The 22,449-nt window shown below is 32.3% G+C and overlaps 3 protein-coding genes across 3 annotated transcripts; all 3 read right to left on the bottom strand.

The window, feature by feature from the left end:
• Positions 1-5,665: 5,665 nt before the first annotated feature.
• On the bottom strand, positions 5,666-9,084 carry LOC25501371 (probable polygalacturonase At1g80170). Its single transcript, XM_013590566.3, has 9 exons — positions 8,699-9,084; positions 8,452-8,580; positions 8,198-8,368; positions 8,067-8,087; positions 7,769-7,976; positions 7,327-7,408; positions 6,713-6,821; positions 6,144-6,260; positions 5,666-6,049 (listed from the first exon to the last, which is right to left on the bottom strand). The coding sequence occupies exons 1-9, from the start codon at positions 8,942-8,944 to the stop codon at positions 5,747-5,749; spliced, it is 1,386 nt and encodes a 461-aa protein (XP_013446020.1). The 5' UTR covers positions 8,945-9,084; the 3' UTR covers positions 5,666-5,746.
• A 141-nt stretch (positions 9,085-9,225) lies between these two features.
• On the bottom strand, positions 9,226-11,658 carry LOC25501372 (putative pentatricopeptide repeat-containing protein At3g05240). Its single transcript, XM_013590567.3, has one exon. The coding sequence runs from the start codon at positions 11,570-11,572 to the stop codon at positions 9,599-9,601; it is 1,974 nt and encodes a 657-aa protein (XP_013446021.1). The 5' UTR covers positions 11,573-11,658; the 3' UTR covers positions 9,226-9,598.
• Positions 11,659-13,016: 1,358 nt separating this feature from the next.
• Positions 13,017-16,511, bottom strand: LOC25501373 (pyrrolidone-carboxylate peptidase). Its single transcript, XM_013590568.3, has 5 exons — positions 16,352-16,511; positions 15,784-16,108; positions 14,624-14,728; positions 14,434-14,481; positions 13,017-13,509 (listed from the first exon to the last, which is right to left on the bottom strand). The coding sequence occupies exons 2-5, from the start codon at positions 16,042-16,044 to the stop codon at positions 13,267-13,269; spliced, it is 657 nt and encodes a 218-aa protein (XP_013446022.1). The 5' UTR covers positions 16,045-16,108; positions 16,352-16,511; the 3' UTR covers positions 13,017-13,266.
• Between the last annotated feature and the right edge of the window lie 5,938 nt (positions 16,512-22,449).

Here is a 22,449-nt window from a genome sequence, read left to right on the forward strand (position 1 = left end):
AGGTTATACACAACACTATAAGCGTGGTCAAGCCTACATGTGTTAGTAGATGTACACATATAATATTAAAGTGGGCCCTTACTCTCTCGTAGATAATTGAAACATAGGTAAATTGATATTCTTAAATCCTTATCTAAATACTCCAACTTTGTCTATGAATCTTAGAAGTTCATAACATATTCAATACAATCTTAGTAGTTCAACAAATAGGAAATCTTATTACGTCTACCTTATCAAGGGGGAAGAATAAGATTAATATCCAACGTTTAGAAGAGAGTGTTTGCTCTGTTTCTAGGTTCAGCCATAGGTGCTAGGTATGTCACACTCCCTAGTCCTAGTGAAAGCACTAAGACTTTTGCCTAATAAAATTAAATAGATATTATAACATAATTGAATTAAAAAGATCCAACAATTAAATAGAGGTTTATCTTAGAATCCTACCCAATTTGGATTTAATTACTATGATAAAATTACAAAAGAATAAAACATACTCTAGAGACTGAGAATGAGGAGAGAGACTCATTCCTTGAAGATCCTAGTGTTTGCCTTCCTCTTGAACTAATTTGTTCTGAATGAGAATTTGTGAATGAGAGAAGTTGTATTTATAGGCTGATTTCCAAGTGAGTTTGGGTTGAAACATTGAGATTTTTCCTCACACCCGCCGGAGGCGCACGCCTCTTGCATGTGGGATTTCCCGCAAGAGCACACCCGGTGCGCGCTAGCAACGCATTTTTGCCTTTTTTCTTGGTCTTTCTGAGTGTTTTCTTCCTTGAAACTTGCCTTGGGACTTGAAATAGAATTTATCCTCTTTGTAATGTCTTAAGAAGCCTCTTAAATCATCATTCATTGTTTTCCAAAATCCTCTTGAGATGCTTTGCTTTGCTGATTTGCATGAATTTGTATTGAATTACATCAAAAACACCTAAGAACTACTTGATTTTAAGAAAGCTAGAATTACATGACTCGAAATGAAAATATTACAAAATGTTCTGAAAACCATAGACATTTTTACTAAAACTCCTCTAATTGGATCAAACCTAAATAAAATGACTAAAAAATATATTGAAAATAATGTAAGATGACGTGTCATCACCTTATAGGCAGTGGATTATATGTCTTAGGTCAATCGAGAACAATTATTACTTAAAAAATTAAAACAAGGATAAATTCTTTGACGAGATAAATCAACACTAACAATCGTAAATATTTTGTACCTACAACCAGCTAATCAAACAAAATTTGAAATAAAGTTGAAGCTAGAATTAAATATTAATCGATGGCGTATTATAACTCTAAAGGTTTGATCTAGAGTTAAAAGAAGGTTTGATTTAGGGTTAAAAAGATAGATCTTGAATCCAAAAGTTCTAATTCAATTGCACCATTGAAGGAAGATAAATAGACACCATTTTGTAAACGATCCTCCTTAAATTGTGCATCATCCCTTCACCTTAAAATTTTATTATAAAAAAAAATGATAGTCTTTTATTGGAAGTTTTTAATTCCCAATCAACCGTATTCTTGCTATGTTTACAACATGCAGAGGTAATAACTAATAATAATAACATGCCCTATTTTCAAACATTATAATAACATTCATCAAGTTCCCATTGGTACCTTTTTACACATTCCTGTGACTCTGTTTGTTTTCATTGGTGACAAGTTTTATTAGAGAGATCCATAATATTAATTCAAAACATAAAATCATTATAAAAGAAAGTGTTCAAGTGTCCCTAGATGTCTCTCACGAGCAGAATAACTATTCTAAATTGCATTTATTCCAGCTTACCAAGTCACAAGAAACTGGCACGTACACTTATCAATTTTTATTTTAAAATTTTGGTTTCACGTACACTTATCAATTTGGTATACATTATTATTTCTTTATTTCCAAATTTGCCCTACTTGCATATTATAATTTTTTCCTATACTATTTGGTACCAACAATAATCAGAAAAAGGTGTACCACACATCTTTGTTAGCCGTCTTTTTGTGTTAATGTGCTCGTGAACTATTAAGTCTCCACTCGTGAACTTCATCAATGCACACAACACATGATTGATTGGCTTTGCTTCTGATCCATTATTTGTGAATATGTTTCAAAGCAACCAAATAAAGGGTAATTATTAAACAATTTGAAGCTATGATCATCCATTCAGCCACCAAAATATGGCCCATAACAATTTGTTAGAAAGATTCCTATATAACTTTTTGTCTATTCTTTTCCCTTGCAACAAATTGGGTTAATTATCTATGAAACATGAATACTTTTGGATTAGACGTGTCTTGGTATCGGATAAGTGTTGGTATCCAACTTTGACACAACACTTATAATTATTATCATTGTCGACGTATCAGTGTTTGTATCGTATCAGGTGTTTATGTATGTCCTTCATTGTTAATTATACATCTCTTCTCAATAAGAATTGATTATTATAGCATTAGATACTATGGAACCCGTTTATTAATGTGGGGTCACATTTTCATTTTATATATCCAATTTGGGCTATCATATTCAGTTGAAAAAAATTAAAAGGAAATTAGTTATTCAAGATTTTTATTATTGAATTATTGATATTCATTTAATTACCAACTTTCTTTTTGTTTTCTTCTGAATAATCCAAATATATGTTTTTGGTGGGGAAGGACTAATATGACAAACTATAGGCAGTTTTAATCATATAGTACACATTTGTAAGCTTAGTTCATTTCAACAACCATTCAATTCTTCTTCTATACCTCAATAATGAATGCAAATGTTTGTAGAAAATGTGCTGCAATAGAGGTAGTGCTATTTCTTGCTAGTCACAACTTTTTGTTCACGGATATTTCTAGAATTTGAAGCTAAGAATGTAAAAACAAAATCACATTTATAAAAAATTTCATATCCAACAATTCAGATGCAATCTGAAAATTTCCTAATTTGTTGCAATGATATATATTATAGTCTGTGGTGCATGTGAAATTTTAGTTGAAAGAAAATTGGTTTGTCCATGTGAGTGATCTTGAAATCTATATAAAATTATTTAAAAGCTAAAAACAAATTATTTTTGTCTTTATTATTTTGTTTATATATGTCATGGTCCTTGCTATTCCTTATGTTGGTAATGAAGTACAAAAAGCCATGTTAGCAATATATATTCACGGATCACTATGAACCCTTTAAGCTTTTTCTCTTCACCAACAATTTCATTGGAGGAAAATGCAAAGACATTTATCTGTTAATTCTTGGCCTATAATGCACTTGCATTACCCTTATCTCACGGTTGAAAATGAGACACACACAAATAACCACCTCATTGTGGCTATGATTACTGTACACTATGCTCATCCATGTGCCCTTTTGTTTTATATATGATCTACTATGGAATGTTCATTTTGTCATTTAGATCACAGCTTCCATAATAGGTAATATATGATAGGATAGATGTAAAATATTCAAGCACTAGAATTTGAGGATTGAATACTTGGAGCGTGATTTGAGTGATCCGATATTGAGTGGGAGAATCAATTTTAGATAGACTCGATATTATCTTAGGGTTTTGGTTTGATATAATTCAATTCTTCAAAACCAACTTATAAGATGATGATTATCCATCACTTATAAACATATTTTCAGCCATATCTCATCGATACGATTTGTCAACAAAGGGACGCGATACATTTTAAATAAACAGTAAAACAAAGCATTTTTCTGTGAATAAAATTTTAAAAAATTGGTATCACTAGTTTAATATGATATCAATGTAGTATCATAATATTGAAATAAAAAAATGTAGTATCATAGTGTAGATTCCTAAATTCTTTTGACTTATTTTTTGTCTTGTTAAACAAAATTTCATACATATATGAGATATGACTTTTTGCCCACCGTGTCAATTTAAAATGTTCAATGCATAGTTTTTGATACAAAGTTCTATAAAATTGTACATATGTATAATTGATGCATTTCTTGCTGTAATGAGCTCTGCATATAAAGGGAAAAAGCAAGGGACCATAAGTTATAAAAGTGAAATAATAATAACAAGGAAAATTTACAAAAATAATCAAATTAGGTAAATACTTTTTCTAATGTTTGGTTTTAGTTCCCAATTGGTGTTACTAGTCTTAATTAAAATATGCATCACCAAAATCTTTTACTTTTTTTTTTTTAGATTTTCATAATGTCACATTTAAGCTCATGATTTTTTGCTTTCCTACAACCTGGACAAACCTATGCTGAAGTGATTGGTCGTAATGTACAGAAATTAGGAGAATGAAATAAGGTGGTCCAAAAGCCAGAGAGAAAGAACCCTTAAATAGCATAGCATATATACAAAATTGGACCCTTACATCCATCCACACATGGAATATATTATATATTTTTTGTCTTTGAGTCATGTCTATCCAATCTTTTTTTTATGATTAGGAATTTAATTCATTAATTTAGGGTTTACAATACTCATACTGTCATACACACTGCACATCAACCACTTTATTAGTAGCAGACGCAACCACTTTCATAATATTCCTTTAACGTTTCAACTCATACCACTAGACTACATTTTCGGAGACGGTTACGATACCATTTATATTAGCTTCTTGTTGAATTGAAACCCATGTGGAATGGAGCATGGACACTGCAGGCCTAATAAGTATTTTGTTTTGAGTTTCTTACAGGTCAGTTATAAGTTGAACTCCAAGCCAAATTTTTAAGACCAACATTTTGTTTTAATGCATGTGTTGTATGAACCAATTGAAAGAAACAAATGCTACCAGCTCCAACATTATTGCAATCAAAATACAAACTAATAAGCTATGTAACATAGACAACTGAAGAAATAATTTCTTTTTTTTTATTAAAGAATATACATTTCCTTTTCAATGTTTTGGACCACATTGTAATGCCTTGCACTTGCAGGCACAGAAATTGTTATGTGGAATTCATTCATATGTTTGTTTCTTTGCAGTGGCCGACAACAAAATAATAACATTAGTTGATGTTAGTAATACTACACAACTTCTTAATTATAATTTATTCATGTATTTTGTCATTAATTAATACTATACTAGAGTATAATATTGTTAGGACGGAAATGAGGAAAAACAGATGGAAGAAAAGCAATTTTTCAATTCAATTCGACGGACCACGAGCAATCCTATTAGCTAACAATTTCATAATAAGTCAAAGTCGATACATGTTTGCTTTGGATGAATAATGTTAGGATACTACCCTATTTGGCATCAATATACTATATTACTTTCTTTTTTTTCACTCTTTTTTGAAAAAGAAGGTCAAAAGAAGAAAACATTCAATATCAATGTCAAATCAAACGTTTACTAATATCTTATATTACATCAACAAAAGTCAACCCAAGAAAGAAAGTAGTTACACAAATTTAAAACTCAAAAGTTCATAAAATATCACTATGCAAACTTGGAAACACAATAGTAGGATTTAAAATAAAAATCTACATCAATATTCTAAAATTTATGTCTTCTTTTCTTCTTCTTAATCTCCAATGTAGATGGAATACTTATGAGCAAGTATTATCTATTTTCAATGTAATTTCTAAATATTCAATATTACATACCTCCATTAGTCTCTTACCTCACCTCAAACATACCACTACTACAATGTCTACACCCCCTTTTGATATATTAAATTTATAATCAAAAGGTTATTGTATTTTTTTTTTTATATCTTTAACTCTCCGATTTCTAAGGAAAGAGTTATTGTATAAGGCATGCGTATCGAGATGTAATTTAACTATAGTTCGGTGTGACGGGTATAATCATCTTCAGAAATAATAGATTGAGATTCATCATCTTGAGAAGTTTTATCACTGGAATTAAGGCATTCAGCTGAAGGATGAACCACACCATATCCAAATCCTTGAGCTGAATGACAATATGTTTCAACTGTGCCATCTTGTTTCTCCAAATCAACATTGCTAAGGACTAAATTGCTGCATGGAACAGTGTCACTGCAGTCAAATTTAATGGCCTTAGCACTATTTGTAGTCCCACTTACATTTTGGTACATTATCTCACTTATCTCCAATGCTGATGACTGGAAGAAGAAAAAAACAAGGGGTTGCTATCAGTAAAAAAAATGAAACATTAAAGAACTCAAATCTTTAAAATGATGTGTTGGTTTTGAGTACCTGGTTTTGACATGAGGTTGGAGAATCACAGTAAAATTGATCTATAAGAATGGGGTTTGATACATTTTCCACCCTCACATTCTGAAAGCGTACCCCTTTGACATATCCTGCACCTCCCTACATGTCACGAACAAAACAAGATAGAGAGAAAGCATTATTTGTCATTTTCAAATTCATCAATTCCCATAGTTTTAAAATGTAAGTGAAAAATAATTATAAAATGTCCAATTAAATGTGGTATAATTTTATTTTTCACTCTATGTGTAGATCCACTAAACTCGTAGTTAAACTAATTAATGATATTTTTTTAATAGAATAAAGTTTATGTTAGTTAGGTTCATGGGGCTCATTAGGGTTACAATAAACTTTAAGGCTCAAAAGAACGCTAACAAGGTATTTACAAATCCCCCACAAAGAAATCCTCACACCGGTAATGTAACTCATGTTATTGAAATACTCATGATTAAACTCCTTGCCAATTGAGTCGATCTTCGTTGTCAAATTAATTGATAATACTACATAATAAATATTTACCAAAATTTAATCAAGATAGAAATAGAAAATTCTACCTGCCAAGTCTTAATTCTAAGACCATTGGTAGTCCCCTTTAGAAATGCTGTATCCAAAATCACTTTCGTGACTACACCAGTTGAGTTATCTTTACCAAGACTTCCAATGCTGTAAAAAAGTAGTGTTTAGAGAAAGAAAATAACTACTTTACCTAATATGGTTTCCACTTCCCAGTACAATATAAATTTATTTTTATCTTTGAGTTTAATATCCTATGTTTACACAAGTCACGTAACCATTAAAATAATGTTATGTATGTGGTTCCTGTAACCAATTCTTCTAGAAAGATAAAAATGGTGGGAACCACAACCGTGGCATCAACTTCATGTGTGTTTGGAGCTGAATATATTTGATTTGATTAAATTTGAGTTAAATACTTTGAAGTAAAGTTAGTTGTGCTTGAATGCTTTTAGTCTAATTGTATATACAACTTAATAAAGCACTTATTATATAAGTAGATAGTTTTACAAAGCGTTTAGACACACAAGTTTCATGAACGGCTATTAGTGTCAGAAAATTTTTGTGCAACCATAAGCACTCTAATTGTAAACGTAACAAACAAGTATTAACATTGATTTTGGACTAAATTGAGGGATGAAGATTTTGATGATACCTGATTCCATGTCCCGGTCCACAAAAAATTCTCTTCATTTTGATATTAGAACTAGCATTCACAATTGAAATGCAATCATCCCCTGAATAATATAACACACATATAGTCAATGTGTTTGTGTGTGACCATTTTATATGATTTTAAATGAAAATTATAAATTGTTTTGAGTATAATTGAGTTCGAAATAAAGCGATTTATGTTCAGATATGTTTAATGTGAAATTTCAACATAACATGTTATTTTAATCACTTTTAATTAAATTCTAGTTGCATGTTTGGATTGACAGTAAGTTTGACATAAGCACAATGTGCCACCGTGATTTTGGTAAAAGTTATACACCGGAGTTTCAACAAAATCGTGGTGCAACTGTGATTAGAAGAAACATGCATTTAACAAGGACCGCACGACTCAATCATAAACATGTTGATTCTAAGTTCAGAACCTGTTCCAATTTTGCAGTCTTGGACAATGACATTTGTTGATTCACTAATATGAATTCCATCAGTGTTTGGACTGTCTCCTGGTGACGCCACTTTAACTCCTAAAATTCGAACAGAATCGCATCGCGATATCGTAAAATGCATCTGTTGGCTATTCTGGATAGTTAGTCCTTTAACCTTTATAGATGAACTTGTATCGATAGTTAGTGCCTGCAATGAATCACCCTCCGGAGTTAAAACTACATTTTTTTTGTGCTTAAAATATAGAATACAGCATTGGTTTAAGAAAGTTGTTCTTACCGTTGGTGCACCTTTGCAAGGCTGTGAGAAAAGATAAAAAAAAAACACAGAACATTATTATTGCTTGCAATATAAGTTATTTTTAAAAATATTTGTAAGATAACAAAGCCAAAAATTATGAAAAAATTTACATTAGTCTTGTTCTTTTTGCAAGATGCTGCCCACCATTTACTTCCTGAGCCGTCGATAACTCCAGAGCCTTGGAAAACAGCTTTCTTCAATTTAGAAAAATCGAGCCAAACGCGTGGAAGTTTTGGATCCCAGTTCTTTGGATCTTCCGGAGCAACCAGTGTTCCATCAATCTGGAGAAATGCAAATACCATGTCAGTAATTGTAATGAAGAGTCGCTGATAAAACTAAATAATTATTTTTGTGTATGCATCACCTGGATGATTAGATTGTCTTTACAAGGCCCTATGAATTTCGTCGCATTAACAAGGTAACGGCGTCCTTTTGGAATCAATAGAACAGATTTTGGTGTAGAACAAGCAACTCCCCATGCTTTTTGAAGAGCCTATAAATAAGAATTGATCAGTATCATCAGTTTCATATGTTCAACAACCTCGAATGTGTAAAGTGCATGTTGAACATAGAAAAATAGGACTAATTTGCAAATAATGAAAGAACTTTACCTCAGTATCATCAGTTTCTCCATTTCCTGCAGCACCAAAGCTATCAATATTCACAAGAACTTTTCCGCCGCGTTCACTTGTCCATGAAGGTATGTCAGAAAGTTCTTCTACCTCATAATCTTCCTCTGTGTCGAGGTTGTTGAGTTCTTCTAGCATGCCAAAGTTGTTGTCGCACATCATGCTTCCTGAAACTCCATTCGCCACTATAAGCAAACCGAGTAAAGAAACCAAGAAGAATTTGTCCATATTTTTTTTTCCTGTTTGTTGGCTGTATATTGTAAGGAATGTGGTTGATTTGATTAATGCATATGAATACTTTGGTTATAATTTATATAGCATAGATTAGCTTTGGAAAATGAAGGATTTGGAGGGCTTTATGGCTTGGCTTGTAAGTGGATGAAGGTGTTACATTTTTCCACATGCCTACACTTAAAGTACAAGAAATAAAAATATTTGTAATAGTTTGCTTTACTCATCAACCATTTAAAGAACTCACAACCATTATGCACTATCTCCACTATGCCTCTCTGAAAGAGAATTGAAGATAGGAAAGTTTGATTATTGCATATTCTAAACTATATCTTTTTTTGCATAATACAATGTCACACACAAAATGGGGCGGGAAATTATTTTTCTACTTATAGAATCATTAAGTTTGTTACACCAAACAAGGGAAACACAAATGCATACCCTCATTTTCTTGGCATGCCCACCAAAAACTCCTCCAAAAAGAAACCTTTCCCTTAAATTTTAGGATAGCTAGAATAGACAAGACACTACCATCTTAGGAAAACTAACATAAACACAAGTATAGAAAAATTTTCCATGAGTGTTTTATCTTGTGTGAATAATGAGCAAGATCAAGATGGTTCATCAATTCAGAAACTCTATTTTCTTCTGTCACTTTCTTATCTCAATTAAACTACAACCAATCTCCCTAGACATCTTCCTTGCTAGAGCGACGTCTCTTAGTTGTCTTGATTCGTCAAATTTTCCTACCTCAGCGTAAAAATTTGAAGTTTGCAACCACACTGCAGGGTCATTTGGGTGTAGATCAACTAACATTTGTGCTGCTCTTGTTCCAACCTCTTCATTCTTGTAAACCCTGCAACTTTGGAGCAAAGAGCTCCACATAAAACAGTCTCCTTTTCCTTGAGCCTTTAGAAGAAACTCTTCGGCTTCATGTAGAAGTCCTGCACGGCATAAAAGATCCACCATGCATGAAATATGTCGCCGATCTGGGTGGACACCATGAAGAGATTTCATCGAGTTAAAGAGTATTCTCCCTTGTTGGATCAGTCCAGTGTGACTGCACCCTGTTAATGCGCATAAGAAGGTAACTTCGTCCGGTTTTACGCCTTTCTCAATCATAGCATGAAGCAACAGAAGTCCTTCTTTCCCCATCCCATTTCGAGCGTAACCATTGATCATTGAAGTGAAGCAAATAGCATTTGGTGTTGGAATGGTCTCGAATATCCGATGAGAAAGTTCCCAATGTCCACATCTTGAATATGCATCCATAAGAGAACACAGAACCGTGGTGTCTCCTTCAACACCAGATTTCAATGCAAAACAATGCAGTGACTGAGAGCTAGTAAAACTTGCTGAAGCAGACACCGATAACGCCTTCAGTGTCGTCGAGACGGTTACTTCATCTGGCATAAGACCTTCATCAACCATTAAACCAAACAATTCCACCACATCTTCAACACAACCGCAATGAGACAAAGATGTCATCAATGAGTTACAACATTCCAATGTCATCTTAGGAAGCCATTCAAATACATTCACAGAACTCTGAATGTCCAAACATTTTCCATACATGTCTATCAAAGCAGATTGAACATACACACTCCTTTCATCAAAACCAAATTTCATAACACAACAATGAATCTGCTTCCCCAAACCAATCTCTTTATTTCTACTGCACAAATTCAAGAAACCGATGAACGAACGAACTGATGGCCTATGACCCCACATTTGCATAAAATTAAAAAACTCCAAAGCATCATTTACCAAATTATTGTCAGCATAAACAGAAACCATAGAATTCCACGAAATAACATCCTCAACCTTTATCCCTTCAAAACACTTCCTTGCACTAACGAAACACCCGCATGAAGAGTAAAAATCCACCAAAGCATTAGCAACAAAAACATTATATTCCACAAAACCCATCTTCAAAACACAGCTATGAATCATCTCCCCTTCATGAAACCTTCTCTTACTACTACACCCCCTAAGCAAATAACAAAAAGTAACCCCATTTGCTTCTACACCTTCAAAACACATCCTAGCGTAAAATCCAAGCAACTCTTCAACTTCCACACAACCCATTTCACAAAACCCACGAAACATCACATTCCACACACCCAAATTTCTCTCTGACAACTCATCAAACAACTTCAGTGCAACCCCACTTAGCCCAAGATTCATATAGAACCCAACAAGTGCACCACCAACAAACACATTATTCAAAAATCCAAACTTTACAACCCTAGAATGAACCTGAGAACCTTCTCTACAAAACCCATTATTTGTACAAAGAGCTACAACAGAAGCAAACGTAGTCGCGGTTTCTCTTATTCTATACAACCCCATTTCGGAATAAAGTTGAAAAGCTTTCTTGGGTGGCAAGCAAGAGGATGAAATGAGTAAATTGTAGGTGACAGTGTCACGGATTTGCATGTTGTGGAAAAGATCAAGTGCTGAGTTTGGGTTATTTGATTTTATAAAAGCATCGATTTGGCGATTGTTAATGTAAACATAGTCACTTTGCAGCATTTGTGTAGATGTTGTTATGGCTCTGACGATGATGGTGTTTTTGAGTTTTCGGCAACATTTAGTTTGTAATTGTTTGGTTAAGATACTCATAATTTGGAAGAAGATTTTCAGAAACTGAATGTTTGATTGATTTTTCAGAAGGAAGAAAATTTCTCATATGATTGAGGTGACAAAATTTTGTTATTTAGGGACCATGGGAGTGGTAAAATTAAAATTAGAATGGATAATTAGGTAGTTTATAATGATGAGTGCGATCTTATAGTAGATTGTTGATAAGTTTCCTTATAACGGATAAATTAACTAATTGAATTTGTATTATTTAGTAAAATTAACGGTTTCCCTCAAAAACAAAAACAAAAAAAAAAATTAACGGTTGACGTAGCTTATAAATATCAAATGTCATAAAAAATATATTTTTAATTTTTTTTCAACTAAAATTATAGGGGTCAAATTGTGATAAAATATTATAAGCTATAAACTACTTGAATTAACTTACCAAAAAATGCTATAAGCTAATAAAAATAAGATATAAACTCGTGAGAGAATGATTATTACCAAACGACCTTTTCTAATCATATGAGGTTATAAGACATAAACTATAAAATCAAAAAAGTGTTTTACCAAACAGATTCATGATGTTCAAATCATGGCGCAAGAGCCTGAATTCAAATTAGATGATAAAGATTTGGTTGTTGGATGATCTCTAAGTAACTTGATTAATCTTTTATAATTCATGACATCTATCTAGAATTTGGTGTTATACGGTATTCAATTCATCTAAACTTTTTATTAACATACAATATATCAAAAATATACATCAGATACATCATGTTGTATTTTGAATTATTTAATTGCAATAGATTTAATTTATTTACTTTTACTCGATTGTTCCTTTTAACTAAAATTAATTAATTATATCCAATAGCAAATGATGTTATATGCCAGAAATTTGCACTAGACAAATTGTAAATCAAGTCGTATAATAATGAATAATTGTAATAACTTAATTAATCACTTACCCATTTTCCAATCTACTCCAATATTTGCTTTCAACTCATAAAACTCAATTAAGCTTCAAAACATTAAATCCAAAAGCTGATCATCCTTAAGACCTTAACCATTCTTGGAAGATAATTCCCACATATACTAATTTTTTTTTTCCTTCTAGACTAACTTTACCGCCAACTATAACCTTATCATGACATTCACATGTAATAAAAGGTAAAGCTAACAACCTTATATTCCACTTCCTTCCAATTGAAGAAAATAAAATACACACCATCCTAGTCATACACAAATATAGCCATTCAAATGTTTTGTTTAAAACTGTACTCAACCATACAAGGTTGACTCAACAGTGATGATGCAGATGCTTAAAGCAAACTGAGAGATATTAGACTTTTCAGCCAGCATGTGTGACATTTTTACTTATTGTGCGTAAGGTTGGTCCTTTTTGCCAACATGTGTGTCATTACCAATAGCAAATTATTTATTTCTTTTGATGGTGGACTTAGAACTATATTATGATGTGGAATTGCATAACATTTGCAGTTAATAAGATTCAGTAATCACAAGCATATGTATATATCTGTGCAATCCAAGAACAGACATTCATGAATTATACATCGATTAACGACTCGCCAAAGAAAATAAATCAAAGAACAACTTTGTTCTTCACTCAATAATTGTTATACAATTGCATTTCTATTGAGACAAATGATTTACATACACAACCAGATGACAGGACATGGCAGTCCTTGCATACAATTCAATCAATTGCATTATTAACATGCAGAAGCAATGGCCTCCAAAAGAGAGGATGTAAATCTCATCTGAGTTTCTTCATCGATTCTTGAAAATAAGGGGACATGAACAAATAGAGACTTGTTACCCTTCTGTTCTGCGAACCGAAGAGAGTGGTAATACACATAATTGCAAACAAATCGTCCTGCGTCGTTTGATATCATCACATCATAATCTTTTCCCTTTTTCAAGAATTTCAAGATTGCATCAACGGGTAGAGAAGTCTATATAAAACAAAAAATAGTAGCAAGTTAGAAAAATAATAAAGACAATCATAGCAAAGCTACAATAGTATGCAAGTACGAGAGACATGAACAAGATATTCCTTTGCAAGTTCATTATAGTTTAAAGTATTTTTCCATCGGTTTAAAGATTCAAATAATCACTGAACTCTGTTGGGTATGACACATAGTTTACTGATAAGTGGGTAGGTCGCTCGAGGTACAGTTCAGGGGTAATCATGCGAACTGGATCATAATATTAAGACCGGGTCGTACTATGCCAACCCTATGCTAGAATAATAGAAAGGTACTGCAGCCGCTCTGCAGTCGGACATAGGCATAATGGGTATCGTGTGTTCTCTCTTTACGATTTTTGTATCTTTTTACTTTTGAACCAAGGTTGCGGTTCTAACAAACTCCAACCATACAAATCTATAACCATAAACGCATCCACTTAACACTTTCCAGGGCATTTGAATTTGCAACATCAATCGTGGGGTATACACATTATTTAACACAAACATAACCAGAAAGAAAAAGAAAAAAAAAAAAAAAAACTGTTTTTCTTTCCTTATTGATTTGTTCTTTCTCTAATTTTCTCAACTAAGTAATACAACATCAATGAAAAGTATAATCTTCATTCAGTTATTAGGAGTAAAGAATAGATATTCCCTCAACCAATTAATACAACATTAGCGTTTTAGACCTAACTCAACCTCACAAAACCAATTTATAAGGTGAAGAGAGTTTGTAAGCTTAATCAGCTTTGTTTAGCCTTTATTTCAGACTAACGTGAAGTTCGGGTTTTTCCCTATACATTAAAAAGAATGAAAAACTAGTTTGTGCAAATCATAACTTGTCCTATAAAATGCAATCCAACATGTTACAGATCATGCGATAGAATTTTACAAGTAATTGCAGTTTTACCTCTCTTGTTCGAGAAATTCCCCCATCCTCAAGGACTATTGGTACTTGCTGCAAAAGAAAATCGGAAAACAAAGAAAAACGAATTCAGATAATGCCAAACATGGTATTCTTCAAACCATACAAGAAAACCTTGTAGCTTTTTTCCAATTTCATCTATAAAAGATAAACAAGAAGCAAGATCATAACTCACTTGTGGTTGCCATCCTAATTCATCAGAACAGCGGAAAGTAGCTTCATTCGCTGCCAGCCGCTCAATTGCAAACCTTGCAGCTCCACTATTCACCCCCAAGTGAAGCTGAAGCACAAATTCAAGGAAAAATTCTATTATCAAAATAATCCAGGAAATATGATTATAAAATCAACACGCATTTCTGCATCACAGTATCTTTTATTCAACATCTACCGATCATTGCTTACCCATAAGGTTGTAAAATAACAGTTATGGTGGCATTATAGTGCTATTGCATGGTGCCATTTTAACAAACCATTATTGTTTAGCGATACGTGATTTAGTAAAAAGTATTGTCAAACAGTGGCTATAGAAGCACTGTAGGACTATTTTCTGCAATCCACGATTGACAACACTAGTTTCCCACAGACATATAAAACTATCTCATGATTAATGAGGATCATATAACAAGAGTACTTAGAAACAGAAAGAAAACGGAGAGAAACAAAATAACACTCAACAAGGTGTCGATTGCATAACAGTAATGGTGCGAGATTTCTTCTCAACTCTCTTTAAGCCGATGTGTTACAATGTCTAGCAGCAATTTCAGGTCATTAATGTGACGAGGGAAATAAAATGCTACAGATTACATGACAAGAAAACCCAAATTTCTAATGCAATTCAATTTGTTTCTACCAGAAATGTGGTGAAAATGACAAGTGTAACAAACAATCTTCAAGTCTAATAGATAGTAATTTGCTGCATACTTTATTAAACTTATTTCAAAGACGTAATTAAGACAATCTAAAGCAACTGATCCTATATTTGTATGGTATTTATTACTAAAATTTTAAAGGTACTATCATATAATCGGTTTGGAAAAACAATTTAATTAAGCGCTTATAGCATAAACACTTATCACATAAGTGCTTACGTATAAGCTATTCCTATAGCAAAAGATAAATAAAGTCAAACTATTTCCATTATAGCTACAAGTAAGCTATTTTCATTACTTAAGCTATTCTGAAAAGCTTATACAAATAAGCTGAAAACAGCTTATAGGTTGGACATATCATAAGCTATTTCTATAAAATCTCTAAAACAATCTCATACTGATATATAAGCTCAAATAAGTCAATCCAAACGATATCAACAAATTGAACAAGAGAAAACAAACTAACCCACACAAGATTTGCATTACTCTCTGTATCCGTTTTCGATACAACAGATTCCATGGTCTGATAAAGCTGAGGAAGTGCATCATCACCAGCCACTTCAAGAATAGTGCAACTTCCAAGAGTAACACCAGCTGGAAAACCTTTCTTTTCAACATAATCCCTCAGATTATTAACAATAATCTCTGTAGGGTTTATTGGCACTCCTTGAAACTTCTTAAACCCAGTTACATGAATTGTAATTTTCTTTGGCCCTTCAGATCCCATTTCTGAATTCTGAATTCTTATACAGTTCCCAATTTTCGTTTAAACTTTTTAACAAACAATTAATCTGCAAATTTTCAATAATTGTCACACTAAATTATGCTTATAGTTGATCAATAAAAAACTTCAAAAGCAAAAAAATATTTTTGCACAGCTTAATTTTCAATCAAAATCAATAAATAACACCCTTTTCACTAAATTGATTAATTCATACATAATTTACAAAAATTAGTGAATAATTAAGATTGTGGAGACAGAGAAACATAATTGGAGCAAAAAAAAAAACATGAAAAGCAGAGAAAAATGGTACCTGGGAATTCACGAAGTGTGTTGCGTGTGACAATTTTGTTTGGTTTGATGATTTTTATTTTTATTTTAAATATAAAAATAATACAAAAAGGAGAAAGAAAGAAGAAAGCAATGCTTTGCGGTACCGTGTTGTTTGACTCTTCTTCTGTTTGAAGAAAATGCCACTGGGATATGAAAATATTACAGTAATGCCACTGTCGTGTTTCTCGTGTGATTAGTATAGTATATTGGGAGTGACAGCGGGAGAATATGTCATTGGACGGTCTTTGTTTTGTTTAAGAAATAAATTATAAAAGAAAATGTTTTTTCAAATATTGAGCATTTTACTTTTTAAAACTTGAAAAAAGTGTTATTTTTAGTTCTTTAATTAGTGTTTCGGAGGTATGGGTTAACATAACACTTTCTTTTAATAAATGTTAAAAATATTCTTTTTATAATAATATTCTACGATAACCACTCTTTTATCGAGTGAAATTTGGATTTAATCATTTTATGGAGGTTTACATGAGTTTCATCTATAAAATCAGGTGGGGTTTAGCATGGGAAATAAGAGTTGTTTCCCACCATGAAAAAGTTATTATTGATCATTAGATTAAATGGAGAACATGATTTTATTATAAACCCTCAACACAAGATTTTTTTCACTCTCCTCATATCTCTCACACACCACTTGCAACCAATGGCAGAGCCAGAAATTTTATAGAGCCTGGGCAAAAAAATTATCGCAAAATGTTACTTCCTTCCTGCGAATAATTTCACATTTTCTGCAGATAATTTCACATATCCTGCAGAATCTGCAGGAAATTCTAGGCAAAATTTGCAGGAAATGTGTTTCCTGCGGAATTTACATAAAAATCCGCAGGAAAAACTAAAAGTTTTAGTAATGGCTGGGCTTGCTACAAAGAAAATTGGAGCTGAGCCTGGGCAAGTGCCCAGGCTAGCTGGGGGTGGCTCCGCCCCTGCTTGCAGCAATCTCACTGACCTGGATTTGCAGTTCCTTTACCACATCCCTCGTCATCCTTCAAGCTCCATGAGTAGTGATTCAAATGGTATTGACTAAACTCTCATAAATTGCTTACACATTCATGACAAAGCTTTGCAAAATCGTCAACCTGCTCACGTGTACAACGGACACACTATTCATTATCCATTTAATGCTTATTATCATCCTAGTTTAAGACTTTTAGCAACCAGATCCAGATACAGCACAAACCAAAAGCACTTTTCTAAATCTACCTAATTTTAAATTTACAAGAGTTAGATTTTGAATCCAGAAAACACAAAATTCAGTGCTCACACGAATTTCATGTATTTTATTTTTGGAATTTTTGCAAAAGAGCTTCAATTCCTTGTATTTTTTTTTTTAATTTCATGTTGAGGAAAAAAAAATGAAGATAAGAAATCTATAACTGCAGATTTGCATTCTCAAGGTTGAAGATGATGTGGGGAAAATATATAGTGTTGATTGACTATCGTAAAATCTGTACACCTCTTTAATTTAATGGTCAAGAATAACTTTCCCATCGTGGGAAACAACTCCCATTTCCCATCCTAAACCCCACCATAAAATCAATGTTAAAAGGATATTAAAAATAGAATTGGATTGATTCCTTTAAAACATTACATTCCCTCAAAACATTCTCCCATCCAAACACACTCTTAATTTATTTGAATCAACGACGTTTATTTAAGCAGCATCATATGAAATAAACATAAAAAATGATATGATCACTCTATTGTCAACATTCTTTTAACAATCATTTTCTTATTAATGAGATTCACGCCGGTTTTACACTTTGAAAATGAGTCTCACATAAGTAATAAAACTCATTATGAAGGTGTTGGAATTGGTGGACGATATTAAAGTGGTGTCTTGGCGGTGGTGTTTAACTCATTTAAAAATCCCATCTTACCTTTTCTACTAATGGAATTGAAACCCAATGGCTTGTGTTGTGAGAAAGTGGATGTTGGTTGTGGAGTATGTTGCTTTATGGACAACCAAACACATAATACAATCAATTGAATGTAGCACGAAAAACTACAAAAAACTACTATCCAATAAACACTGTTCATGAGTACATAACAATCATAGAAAATCAATCAACATAAAAACATCAAAGCAAACACTTAAAGCAATAAAATAACAGCAAAGTTCAAGATTATTGAATAATCCTAAATAATCATTTGTCAAACCCTAACAATAAAGTTTACACAATCAACATAAATTCAATATCAATGTCATACCCCAATTTTTGTCGTTGGATCCTGATCAGTCTTTAAATTTTCAGAAAAATTCGGAAGAGAAGTAATTTAAAATACCTCATTTTTGGTTCTGAGTCGGGCCCTCTTCTCTCATTTAATTTTTTGTTTTAGTTGAAATTTCCATCTTTTATTCTTTTAAAAAAAAACCATTTAATTTTTGTTTTATTCTATATTAGTCTTTATTTATTTGTTTATTTAATTATTCCATTTTTTTAAGATAAGTCCAAAAGTCAATTCTGCATTTCTTTTTATTTTTTATTTTTTATTTTTCATTTATTATCTTATTCTTTTGTTATTATTCGATGAATCCAAAAAAACCTGTCACGGCATTCATCCCAATCCAATTCTAAACAGCCTGTCACATTAACTTGTTCCAATCCAACCCTATCTGCAACAAAACCAGGAACAAAAGTGTGTTGCCCCTTCCCCAATTCAAACATTTTTCCAGTACAATCTAGTACTATAAAACCCAAACACCTAAACCTGCAAAAGACAACCATTTTCAGCCAGAGAAACACACATGAAATTCTAGAATTGCACATCACAGAGGAGCAGAGAACCGCAACCGTTCCTACACCGACGACCAGCAAGCAACCAGAATCCGAACCTGTATCAGTCAACACACACGTAGCAAAAGGTCCAGTCTGGCACACAACACAAGCCAGAATGTAAATAACACAAAACTAATCAAACATTAATTTCTACCCCGAACTACGAGGTTTTGATCCCTCACGGGTATGTAGGCAAAGGACACTCGTCCTTTCAAATCATAAAAATGTAAATAAAATAAGCCTCTTTTCCCTTTTTATCACTTTAAATTCTATTTTCAAAAATAAACAAGTCATAGAACAAAACGTTAAATAAAACCAAGAGGTTCCCGTAGAGTACTACACACAAAAGGGTGCTAATACCTTCCCTTTATGTAACTAACCCCCGAACCCTAAATCTTTTCAAAATGGGGTAGTTTGAACCTCTTTTTCCCCTTTTCTAAAAAAAATAAATGTTCAGTCGTGAAATAAATTAGCGAGTCAAAAACTAATCAAATAGCCTTGATCTCCAAAAAATGACGCGACAATCAACAAGGTGATAATAGATGTTAACTCTCATTACAATAATAAACAAATGAAACAAATAAGTTTAAAATCATAAAATTAGAAAAGGGTTTACCTCTTAGAAGATCACCACCAATGGAGGAAGAGAGAAAATAGTAAAGGAATAAGAAGATTAGAGACACAAGTAACAAAGAGGAGGAAGTTTTGTTTTGAAACAAGGATGTGGAAGTGGTTGATTTTTTTATGTGGTTGAAACAGAGAGGGAGTTTGTTTGTTCACCGTGAGAAAGAAAGAAAGAAAACGTGTTCTATAATTGTGAATTGTGACGGCAGGACGTGTGTTGGTGGATCAAAATTGTGTTAGCCAATTGGGTTTGGGCAGTTGGGTTGCTGGGTGGGTGTGTTTGATATGTTACTAAAGCAATAGTGGGTGGGTGTTATTAGCAGTATATATATATATTAAAAAAGTTTAGAAAAATTTGTGCATGTAGGAGCCCCCACAATCATGTGAGTGGCTCCGCCCCTGCTATGGATCCAAATTTTGTTGGATTCGAAACAACCTGCAAATTCGATGACCATGTTAACCTAATCTTTCTCTCTGATCCAAATTCAAACCTTAAGGTTTTGTTTGGATTGATGGCATGTGGTGGAATGGAATGGGATGGAGTGGTATATAATAGAGTTTCATTGTTTGGATATTTAAAAAATGAGTGGAATGGAGTGGTATATGATGGAATCCATTCCATCCCATTCCATCATCTTCCTTTATTTTCATTCCTCCCAATTTGGAGTGTATAAAATGGAATGAGGTCTATTAATTTGACAATTACCTTTTTAACCTAGTTTTTTTTTAATTTCCAATTGGTAGCCACGAATTTCCGATTGAACCCAGTTTTTTATTTAATTACACACGTTATCTCTATACCCAACAACATCAAACTCTACAACACTGTTCTACATAGCACTAGACAGTCCAATACATCAAAATCCTTTCTACAAAGCCAAACTACTCATGAAAATCAATGAAAGTTCATTATAATTAAATAAAAAAATGTAAAAAACGCAACGAATGGAGATGGTGGGGGTAACGTGATGGACAAATTTTTCAAACAAAATTAAAACTTTTTTGCTACTATTATTTTTGTTACTATTTTATTATAACTATACAATTCTATATATGATAGTATTTTTAAATAAGGGTAAAAATGGAATAAACAAGTTTGTTCCGTTCCGTCGTAAAATGAGTTCTATAAAATACCCAAACAATGGAATGGAAACTCCATCCCGCTCCGTTCCATTCCATCCCGCTCCATTCCATTCCGCTCCGCTCCATTCCATTCGTTTTAAAATATCCAAACATAGCCTAAAGATTGAGAAATGATATTTGAACAACCATTTTTTACAACTTTTGTGACAACTTTCTCTCTCATACTCACATGATCTTTTTACTTTCTCTCTCTATTGCTTTGGTTTTTGTGCCACTACCTCATTTCCTTTGTAAAATTTTGATTATCACGAAAGTTGTCACATATATGGATGTTCAAATAACACAACTCTTAAAGATTTCACTATCACCAACTCTTATGTGGGCCCATCCAATTTGGAGCCACTCGTTTTTTCTTCTGATGCAACCAAAGATTCTACCTTTAAAGATGCTAATTTTTCAGAAGCAGTGAAATATATAAGCCATATTTTGATGGAAAAAGATTTTGAACAAAAACCATGTATGTGTTATGACCCGCTTAGTCTTCTACTGAGAAAATTTTCTTTGATGCTTTAGAATTAAATTTGTCTTGCACCTAATTCACACCCTCTTCATGTTCTTGAGATTCCTAGTAGCAAATGTTCTGGTAATAGTTCTAGTTCTAATTGTAATAAACGAAATTAATAATCATGGCTTTAATAATCATGGTTTGAATTACAGAATCCGTCAACGTATTTAATAAAAATTATTCACACCCTCATAATTAATTTATCCCTCGTTTAAAAACTTCAAAATTTCTTTTTATATGTCTTGATTAAAAAATCAAAATAATTTGACACATCTTTAAAATATGTGCTGAAAAATTCTAGATCCTTTCTATGTTTTTGTATAGATGTCTTTTCAAACAATTATCTCAAAATTTGATTTTTAGGTTGAGTTTTAATTTTTTTTTTTGTTTTTGTTTTTGGTGTTTTAAAAATTCATAATTATTCTATCCTTTGTCAGAAAATTACATTTTTTTGTGGAAAGTAATATTTTAACATCATAAACATGCGTGTAAAAACTCCCGAAACAAAAATAAGAGATCAAAAATAGGAAGAATTTCAAATTATAACGATAGCACATGGTCTTTTTTTTACATGGTTATTTTTAAGACTTCACGTATATTACAAGATCAATTTAAAAAATTAACCTTATATTTTACTCTTGAGGCTATCATTCACAATGCTACACAAGACATATTTATTTATAGAACACGAGACTTGTAACTTACACACATATCTAGAGTTTAACACGATGTATCACCAACATATAAAGTGCAGTAACTTGTGTTAAACTAAATTATTAGTGAATTCTATGAAATATGAAAAAGGCTGAGGGATATAGACAACTAACTATAATTAAAACATTTCATTCAACAAATCATTAATGATACGACTTATTAAAATTTTACCGTGAAAAAAAAGAAATGGAAGAAAATTCTAAAGGAAAAATAGTACATTCTTGTATAGGAACACTCGTCAAAAACCATTTTTTTTTCATCATTTAAATATCATTGTTTAGATCTTTTATTCTAAATGTC

Source organism: Medicago truncatula, chromosome 8 (genome assembly GCF_003473485.1).
Source record: "Medicago truncatula cultivar Jemalong A17 chromosome 8, MtrunA17r5.0-ANR, whole genome shotgun sequence".
NCBI lineage: Eukaryota > Viridiplantae > Streptophyta > Magnoliopsida > Fabales > Fabaceae > Medicago > Medicago truncatula.

Bases quoted from the DNA above. Each gene is read 5' to 3' on its own strand.
- LOC25501371 (XM_013590566.3), bottom strand. From the start codon at position 8,944: ATGGACAAATTCTTCTTGGTTTCTTTACTCGGTTTGCTTATAGTGGCG. The intron at 8,369-8,451 runs GTGATGCATACA...GCATTTCTCCAG, and splicing joins AAGACAATCTAATCATCCAG to ATTGATGGAACACTGGTTGC. The intron at 7,977-8,066 runs GTAAGAACAACT...GATTCATTGCAG, and splicing joins CTTGCAAAGGTGCACCAACG to GCACTAACTATCGATACAAG.
- LOC25501373 (XM_013590568.3), bottom strand. From the start codon at position 16,044: ATGGGATCTGAAGGGCCAAAGAAAATTACAATTCATGTAACTGGGTTT. The intron at 14,482-14,623 runs GTGAGTTATGAT...TTTCTTTTGCAG, and splicing joins AATTAGGATGGCAACCACAA to CAAGTACCAATAGTCCTTGA. The intron at 13,510-14,433 runs GTAAAACTGCAA...TGTTTTATATAG, and splicing joins GAATTTCTCGAACAAGAGAG to ACTTCTCTACCCGTTGATGC.
- LOC25501372 (XM_013590567.3), bottom strand. From the start codon at position 11,572: ATGAGTATCTTAACCAAACAATTACAAACTAAATGTTGCCGAAAACTC.